This window comes from Arachis ipaensis, chromosome B04 (assembly GCF_000816755.2).
Source record: "Arachis ipaensis cultivar K30076 chromosome B04, Araip1.1, whole genome shotgun sequence".
Classification (NCBI taxonomy): domain Eukaryota; kingdom Viridiplantae; phylum Streptophyta; class Magnoliopsida; order Fabales; family Fabaceae; genus Arachis; species Arachis ipaensis.
In genome coordinates this window covers 103,697,983-103,707,300 of record NC_029788.2, presented here as the reverse complement: position 1 = coordinate 103,707,300, position 9,318 = coordinate 103,697,983, and the positions used below count along the sequence as shown (strand labels likewise).

The following is a 9,318-nucleotide window of genomic DNA, read 5'->3' as shown; positions in this document are numbered from 1 at the left end:
ATATCCCTTTTATATATATATAATATATAATAGATAAATGTAATTCAATATCCACTTTATCTATGATGTTTTAACATTAAATTTTAATTTGAATTTGGCCTATGCAGCTTGGACGAAAACATATTAATGAAACTGCACTTCTTCATTCACCTCACACATTGTTGCCAGTGGTGGTGGTAAACAATAAATCAATTGGAAAGGTTTTTGTGCATTTCCTTCATTTTTCCCTTAGCTTTCTCATTGTTTCTATCAGATAATGAAACTTGAAACATATGAGGAATACTTGTATACCTTTTTAAAAAGAGTTCAATTAGGCAGCTAAATTTTTTAAGTTAATATCAATAGATATTTTACATTAATTTTTATTTTAATTTTTAAATTTTAAATTCTAAATACTAAATTCTAAATCCTTCAAAAAATGAGTTAGAAAATAATTTTACAATAAAAAAAATTAGCTTATATTGACTAATTAAAAAGTAGTTTTTATACTTATTTTTTAAAAATATTTAATATGTCCTTTATGAAGAATAAGCACATCCTACATATATATAACTCTTAATCTGTGGTTTGGTTTATTATTGTTTTACAAAAGTTCTCTTAAGTTAAAGTTTATTGCTTGTTTCATTCAGGAATATGAAAATTTCACAAGCTACGTTTGTAATTCTTATAGAGGCTCTTCCATGCCAGAAGCATGCAAACATCATTAGAAATGAAATAAAAGGCTATACACTATGCTATGACTATATGAGCCAATCAACCATGGCCAAGCTCTCAACAGAGAAGATGTGCAGTAGTAACAAAAAAGCCTTATAATATTATTTTATTTTTCTATAGTTCACCCTACTAGTACTAGGCAGTGAAATGTCACCATATGTGTAATAGTTCTGGGTATTAAGAAATCAATGACAACAATTAAACAGGGATAGCATATATTAATATTATTATTTGTTTCTGTTGTGCATTTTTTTATTTTATGCCTAATACGGTAATACCATTTTCCCCGTCTTATATGGTCCATTTTACATGATCCATCATATCCATATTATTATATGACTAAACAATTCTTTTTTATTCTTTTTGGGTTGTTACTGAAGTGTATATTACAACTTTAATCATAATAAAACCGTTGGCCGTTTAATGGTTAATAGTGTGGGACACAGTTACAAAGTCTATAGCAATGCTAGGATGAAATTAAAGTTGCTACAATGTGTTAATCATCGAGATGAAACACACTTCTGCTGAAATGTGCTATTTGTTTACACCCTTTTTCAAATGCACAAGAAATGAGTTTCTTTTTATAAAGTATGTGTCAACTTAATATATGAAAACATTAACACAAAATATTCATCAAATTGTAACGAATCAAACTATTATCTGATTCTAGGCATAAAACAATCCATGAAATTGAATATCTAAAGGTATACTCTCCTGGCTAACTAGTCAAAAAATAAACATTGCAGGATTGTCATTCATGTTAAATTAGCATATAACATAAATTCTTACACCATTGAACAAGTGACGACATGATTCTATGATAGTATGATGTCACTCAAAGTTGGGAAATTATATAGTTACAATAATCATCTGAAAAACAGACATGTTTGTTGTTTAACACAAATCTGCACTTATTCTTTTCCAAATGTCACTACATACATCAAGGGGAGTCATCATTGATGTGTCATATTCAAACTTCTCGGCTGCATTTTTATCCTTGTCAACAATATCTGCAATAATGATTAAGGAACAAGCATATTTTGCATTCTAAAGGACCTAAAAAGGAAGAAAGAGATGCAGGAACAAAGAATAGTAAACTCAACAAAAGGATACAGCCTGAAATTTTGGAGGGATCATCCAAGTCTGGTAAAATATTTGAGACACAAGCATACATTGAAAGTAGCTTCCTGAAACACAAGAGAATAATGCAATTCTTTATGTTCTAATCTATATGGAATTGTGTATAAGACTATAAGTTAAGATTTCTCACTAGTTTATAACAATTTACTTACTCTTTCCTTCGCTTATCTTTGTCAATTTTCAATAAAGCCTTCTTTCGCTCTTGGACAGAATTTTGCTGCTGCATTAGTTCATTAAACTCAACCCCAATGGTTGTGTTGAATCAAAATAGATGGTAAGAACTAAGAAGATATGTCATCCAGAAAGTCGGCAATCACGAGAAAAACACGCACACACGAATACACAATTAGAAATATGAAAACATCTAGACACTTATCTAAATTCCTCTTTCAGAAAGTTCTCTTTCTCAAGTTCCTCATCCAGCTCTCTCTGAAGAAGGTCTAGTTCTGCATCAGAAGCACTCTCACATCTAGCTTCCTCTTTTTTCTGCTTGCATGCATCTATCTTTTTCTGACAATCTGATTCGCATACAAACTAATCAACCATACAGCTAGAAGGCCCACTCATCATAATTATCATGAAATAGATAACTTGAATTCGAATGGGGAGATATAAAATAGAATTGGTTGTAATGGAGTTCTTTCTTCAATCACAGAGAAGGCACAAGTACATATTAAACCTATTAATGAGTGAATCAGAGGCAAAGATTATAAAATCTAAGGAACTTGCACCTTTCCATGTAAGATTGTCATAATTTAGACTGAACTTATATTGTATATAAGTAAACCATAGAGGCAAATTTGCTAGCTTTGTAAAATAGAAAGACATTGCTTAAAACTTATGCTCTGCTTTTAAATGAATTATATGTATGATATTGTTCAAATGTTCAAAATCATAAGAAAGACTTGTGAGTTGATACCAGAAATTGAAGATCAACATCTTCATCAAAGTTGCAACATTAGCAGCTACGACATCCGAGGTAACCAAATAACCAATGTACATACCCCTCATCATCATAAAATGAATTTTTTGAACAAAATAAAATTCTCAAATTCCCACCTTTTCTCTTTCTACCATTGCATTGCAAAATTTGAATAGTACCTACTAAAATGGAACAAAATCGCGGCACAAGATGAGTTAAAAAGAACAACAAAAATTGGAGGAATGAAAAAGACCTTGGAGCAAGTTGCGGACATGGTTGAGGTCGGAATTGCAGGTGGAAGAGAGGGAAGTAGTGCGTTGGAGACATAGAGCAAGGTTGTCGATGTCGTGCTGATCCGGCAGAATCTTGACAAGGTCGTCGCACCAGGAGATCAACTTCTCTACGTCGATGGTTCTAGAAGGATCCACCATTGGAAATCTGAGTGGGAAAAAGGGAAAGGTAGTCTCTTCTGTGCGTTCCTCTTCACAATACCAAGAGTAAATAGAAATTAGAAAACAAGAGACACAAATATATGTTCTAGCAGGAAAAAGAACTAGGGGTGTCATTTTTTTTCATAAACTGAACTGAACAAACCAAACTCTCATTTTCACATAACAAGCTCTCTCTCTCTCTCTCTCTCTCGCTCTCGCTCGCTCGCACGCACGCACGCACGCACGCACACACACACACACACAGAAGTCCGAACCCTCAAGTTGTCAAATTTGAGATACTTTACTTCACTTTCAAAGTTGATCAAGTATGGATGGAAGTCCCGAATTGTAATTAAAATCATGAGAAGAATTAGTATCAATTTTGTAGTCAAACTCCTTGATTCTGGAAAATAAATTACATATCAACACAAGTTTCAAGTGGATAGGGAATCATCCATATTGTGGCATTCTTAAATATTTCAATATATTTAAGACTCCACTGTGTTCTTTTGTCCTTCTTATTATTCTTAAACATTTCAATATATTTCATGCTATATATATGCCCAGAAATTAATTAGTGTCATGATGATGCTACTACATCATTGTATTCTTCAACATTCTTATTCATTTCAGCGGACCACAGGAAAATATAATTACATTACACATACCTTTACACAGTACATATTACTTATTATTTAAGGCCCAAGCACTGATGTCAATTATTTAATTTGTCAAACATTTGAATCGCGGAGTTTGAGTTGAACAAATCACCAAGCATGAAGAAGTAGTTAAAAACAAAATCAAGAGGCTACAAAAACCTGAAGAAGTGAGATTCTTACTGTTTATGCAGCAGCAGCTACCTAGCTTTCTAAAACAGTAATCATCCACGAAAGGTAGAAGCTTTGAACGAAATGGAGCATACCCAGATGTAAGACGGCTGCAATTACTGTCTCCCCTGGTTCCAATCCTATTAAAACATAAAGATAGGACAAGGGTAATCAACGGCAAATAGAAAAAGAAAATATGGATGAACTGCATACAAAACTGTACAAGATAAAATAATAACTTGAATGCCAAAATCATATTGCACTTGCAGCAGCTTTAAACCATGATTTGAAACTTGTTCTTGCTGGAAAATAATGTGTATAATTAAACGAAACTAAGAAATACAGAACGCGGAGCCCGTTCCTAATGCTCTCCAATCCGGAAGTAAGCAACGAAAGCGGCCAAAGAGGTGTGCTAGGGTTTAGCCATTGGTAATGGTGCACCGTAGCATCATGGGAGTTTTTTATGTTTGCAAGGTTCTAAAAACCGAACCGGTCATCAAACCACTCCGATCACTGGTTCACTGGTTTACTGGTCCAATTGATTTAATCGTAGTCCAACCGGAAAAACCGTTTTATAATAAAATAATAAATAAATTATAAATAAACACCCTAGTACATACTTGTAGTCTAACACAAACTTAGTCATTCCATAAGAAAATCATCACCATCTAAAGCAAAATGCAATTCCAATCAATGAATACTATTCAGTAAGTCAACCTAATCATTTAATAAGTTAATAAGTTCAAACAAAATGCAATTATAATCATTTAATAAGTTAATACTATACAATCCTTACAACTGAGTAGCAAGACCTCTTTTGCAATTAAGCTCAACCTAATCACTAAACCAAACCTTCTCAAAACACAATAGTTATCAAAATTTATCACAATCTAAACTCATATCTAACAAACAGCTCAAAACTCCAGGCCATCAACAAACACCAACACAGGCAACAAAGATCAAAGATATCATCAAATTGAAAAATAAAATAAAACAAAATAACGATCATACCTGACCACACCCAACTGCACAAATCTCCTGTGTGGTGAACAGAGCATATTGGAAAAGAAAAAATGGAAGAGAATACAATCCCCAATTGGAAGAGAATAATGAAAACATTCAGCATATAATGACTGAGGCAGAAAACAGTCCCAACAGAGCATATTGGAAGAGAAAAAATGGAAGATAGTCACAATCTAAGCAAATGCTTCTTGATTGGCAGAAAATATTATTAGTATGAGCAAATGCCTCTTGATTTATATTATCATCCATAACTGAAATTAACAGTTACAATCTAAGCACAAGATTAAGAAACTAACTCCTATAAGAATTAAGAAACCTGTAATTCAATTCCAAAGATTTATTAACGGAAATAACATGTTGATAGCAAAATCGCTAATCAAATGCCAAAGTGACATTCATTTTTGTTTTCAATAATGATTAATTACAAAACTTCTTTTATGATTTTGCAAAGGAATGGCCACAAAACCCCACATATAATGAAATCAAATTGTAATTAAAAAGAGAACACAGATAGTAGTAGAGATATAATGCTTCTCCTACAGAAACCAAATTCCAGTAAATTCACTAAGCATCAATTCAACAAGCCCGTATCAATTTATCACAAGAATCAGTATCAATTTATCATCAAGAAGTAAGCCAGTAACAGACTTAATCAACCAAGAGTCCAAGAACAAGCACTGACTGATTTACCTTCGGCGAGGGCAGTGAGCAGAGATTTGAGTTAGAGCGACGGACGACATATCATAAGAGATCAGAGTTCACAAAGACACACAAAATTAACTAATTTTTTTTTTTTTAACAAAATCATTCTGAACACATTAAAACTAAATTAACCAAATCACATTTTCTTATAAACAACTGATTAGAAACAAAAAAAAAGTAAGCAAGAAAAATTAACTAACCTTCGGTGGTCTTCGAACGAGCAGAGTAGGAAGGAGAGGGAGCAACAATGTGACGTGGAGAAGCTGGCGGCAGCGACGAGCACACGACGGACGACGAAGCTGGACCTGGCGATGGAACGGACGACGAAACTGGACCAGGCAAAGAAGCTGGTGACGCGCGAAGAAAAGAAGCTGGCGAAGAACGGCGGGACGGCGGCGGTGAGAAGAACGACGGCAACAATGGAAGCTAGGGTTTGTCACCTTTTTTTCTTTCTCTGAGAGAGGGAAGCTTGGTTGAAGGTTTCAAGGTGACTGAGAGCAATGGGCGGTGGCGTGATTCTCACTCCCTGCGGCGGTGGGGAAGACTTCTGTGACCTAGGGTTGTGATTTGGGGGTGGGGGACTGCAGCGCAGAGGAATGGGGGTGACTGGGTGAGGACCGAAGAGAAACTGGCGCGTTCTTTTTCTTAACAAAGAAACCACGTCGCTTCAAGAAATCCGATGGGGTCCCGATTCAGTTCGTCCAGCCGATTCAATGATTTTTAGCCAATTTTTAAAATGGTAAAGTATTAAATTAGTCTTTGGCCATAATTCTATTTTGGTCTTTAAAGTTTAAAGTATCCTATTTGAATTCAAAAAAAAATTCATTTAGCTTTAATATAGTGTCAAAGTTAAATAATTAATGAAATGTCCTACATAACAGCAGTATAAGAACAAGGTCGATAATTTGGAGAACAAGTACAAATTTCAGAGGCACAAAATCAACCGTGAATGTATTAATATATTTATTTATCATTCTCTTTACTTCTATAGAAAATATTTCATTTAAATTGTAAGAAGAATGATAAATAAATGTATTGATGCATCTACGATTGATTTTGGGCCTCTAGAACTTGTACTTGTTCTCCCGATTATCGATATTGTTGCTGTCATGTATGTAGGGTATTCTGTTAATTATTTAACTTTGATCTCACGGTGGGACTATATTAAAACTAAAGAGGTAATGACCAAATCAGTATTCGAAAGATTCAAACGCTGACATTATGGTACCTCACTATTGTTATTGACAAAATGGTCCTTAAAAGAGTTTAAAATTTGACAAGCGTACCCACGAGTTCGCCGGAGCACATCTCCGGCAAGTACAGTGCTGACATGGCTACTACATTTTGATGACATGGCAACCCCCCTCCCCCACCCTACTTCCTTTCTTCCTTTCCAATGCACTTCTCCTTCTCCTTTTCCTTCCCCCTCCCCTTCCTGAATGCACTCTCCCCCCTCCCCAACCCTAATCCTTCCCTCCCCTTCCCTAACCCTAATCTCCCATCCCCAACGCACTTCTTCCCTCCTCAATCAAAAATTCCCCTTTCTAAACCCTAATCCCCTTTCCCTTGCCCCTTTGAATTCTAATCCCCTTCTCAACACAGTGTCTCACACTCTCAACTCACTCTCCCCCAAAATAGCAGTGGAGTTCAACCTTCTCAGTTTTACAGAGCTAGTGTCATCGACACCGCACTGTCGCCATCTCGTCATCGGATCTTCTGCGTTCGCCAGTGTCGTCTATCTCCTTCATGGCATTGCGTTGTCTGTGCGTCTTCACCGCTGTCGCCTTCACTGCTAGCCCCCAGTCGCTGCCATGCCTCCTCTGTCTGGGTTCCATTGTGTCGTGCCCCTCTGTGTCTGGTTTTCTTCTTCTATTCTTGCTTTGGTGGTGTTGTATTAAGTTTTATTTTATTTTGATTATTGTATATGAATGTGTTTGTTTTCTCTGAGTTTTATTGTTATTAATTTTTTTGAATGATAATTTAACCTAAAATTTGGGACAATTCATGATTTGGGACAACTCTGTTGATGTTGAGGTTGTTATTGCTGTGAATGGTGGTGTTGAGGGAGGGAGAGGGGAGTGTGCATTGGAAAAAGGGGAGTGGTGGAGATTATTGTTGCTGTTAATATTAAGGCTATTGTTACTGCGAGTGGTGGGGTTGAGGGAGGGAGGGAGGGGTATTGTGCATTGGAGAGGGAGAGTGGTGGAGGTTGTTGTTGCTGTTGATGATAAAGTTGTTGTTGCTGTGAATGGTGGTGTTGAGGGAGAAAGGGAAAGTATACGTTGGGGAAGGGGTTGTGATACGGCGGAGACTACGATGGGGGAAAAGTGTGTGTTGGGGATGAGGGCTGCGACAGGGGGGAGAGGGAAGGGGAGGGAGTGTGCGTTGGGGAGGGAACCTTGGGGGTGGGTTGCCAAGTCACCAAAACACAATGGCCACATCAGCATTGTGCTTGTCGGAAATTTGCTCCGGCGAGCTCAGGGGCACGCTTGTCAAATTTTAAAATCTTTTAACGACCATTTTGTCAATAACAATAGTGAGGTACCAAAATGTCAGCGTTTGAATCTTTTGGGTACTGATTTGGTCATTACCTCTAAAACTAAATGAAACTTTTTAGATTCAAATAGAACGCTTTAAACTTTAAGTACCAAAATAGAATTACACCCAAACGTAGGGACCAATTTAGTATTTTACCCTTTTTAAAATAATAGTTTTTGATGTTGAACCGAACTTCATTGGTACCTAATTCGTAATTAGACCGATCGGATTGGCCGGTTCAATCCAATTTTCAAAACCATCGATATTTGGGCTTTTGACATTCATTCAAATTAGAAACCAGTTTTTTTATGGTTTGGTTTTATAAAAATTGTGATCTCAATTTGGTTATTTTACTTAATTTATTTAAAACAATTTCAATTCAGTTTGATTAAACTAATTTCTTCTAACATCCTTAGAAAGAACCGAGTTAATATTTAAAGTGGTTTCTGAACTTGCAGTTGAGCCTCAATATCATTCCTGAACTGAAAATTGCCCCAAATTTATCCCTGAACTTAACAACGGTCGTTCGTGAGATACTTTCCGATGACGAAATGATGACGTGGTTGGACGGAAGCCACGCTGCATTGGTAAAACATTGTTGTTTCATTTTTGCGCCCAAATAGAACATAAATGATATCGGAAAGTATCTATTTGGGTGCAAAAAAGGATAGGATGATGTTTTACCAGTGTAGCGTGGCTTCCGTCCAACCACGTCATCATTTCGTCATCGGAAAATATCTCACGAACAACCGTTGTTAAGTTCAAGGACAAATTTGGGATAATTTTAAGTTCAGGAACGACATTGAGGCTCGACTGCAAGTTCAGGGACCACTTTGAGTATTAACTCGAAAGAACCACTAATATAACATGAAGAACAAGAGTGCATACCTAAATTTTTGTAGGAGGCGGCGTTCGTTGCGGTGCCAATAACAGAGTTTTTAGGCGATGGCGGATGCTGCTAGTGGATAAAACAACGGAGGGAGAGAGAGAGAGAGAGAGAGAGAGAGAGAGAGAGAGATAG

At 36.2% G+C, this 9,318-nt stretch overlaps 2 protein-coding genes across 4 annotated transcripts in view; one reads left to right on the top strand and one right to left on the bottom strand.

The window, feature by feature from the left end:
* The window catches only part of LOC107637993 (gamma-interferon-inducible lysosomal thiol reductase-like), a 3,139-nt gene extending 2,122 nt beyond the window's left edge, over window positions 1-1,017 (top strand). Inside the window, exons 4-5 of the mRNA XM_016341202.2 lie at window positions 108-200; window positions 630-1,017. Coding sequence (XP_016196688.1) covers window positions 108-200; window positions 630-707 — 171 coding nt within the window. The 3' untranslated portion in view covers window positions 708-1,017. The remainder of the gene's footprint in view (window positions 1-107; window positions 201-629) is intronic.
* LOC107639695 lies at window positions 1,438-6,461 on the bottom strand. Of its 3 annotated transcripts, none has more exons than XM_021121430.1 (8): window positions 6,066-6,461; window positions 5,960-6,032; window positions 4,068-4,174; window positions 3,030-3,257; window positions 2,231-2,372; window positions 2,007-2,108; window positions 1,828-1,901; window positions 1,438-1,724 (listed from the first exon to the last, which is right to left on the bottom strand). In XM_021121430.1, the coding sequence occupies exons 4-8, from the start codon at window positions 3,205-3,207 to the stop codon at window positions 1,609-1,611; spliced, it is 612 nt and encodes a 203-aa protein (XP_020977089.1). In that variant the 5' UTR covers window positions 3,208-3,257; window positions 4,068-4,174; window positions 5,960-6,032; window positions 6,066-6,461; the 3' UTR covers window positions 1,438-1,608. The 3 variants fall into 3 exon arrangements, with proteins under 3 accessions (XP_020977089.1, XP_016198750.1, XP_020977088.1); XM_016343264.2 differs by having other exon boundaries at window positions 4,047-4,174; window positions 6,066-6,459; XM_021121429.1 differs by having other exon boundaries at window positions 4,130-4,174; window positions 5,960-6,461.

What these genes read in the sequence shown, in the direction of transcription:
- LOC107639695 (XM_021121429.1), bottom strand. Translation starts at nt 3,207, where the DNA reads ATGGTGGATCCTTCTAGAACCATCGACGTAGAGAAGTTGATCTCCTGG. An exon ending in TGTCCGCAACTTGCTCCAAG is followed by an intron (nt 2,373 to 3,029) that starts GTCTTTTTCATT and finishes TATGCGAATCAG; the next exon opens with ATTGTCAGAAAAAGATAGAT. An exon ending in TTTCTGAAAGAGGAATTTAG is followed by an intron (nt 2,109 to 2,230) that starts ATAAGTGTCTAG and finishes TTGATTCAACAC; the next exon opens with AACCATTGGGGTTGAGTTTA.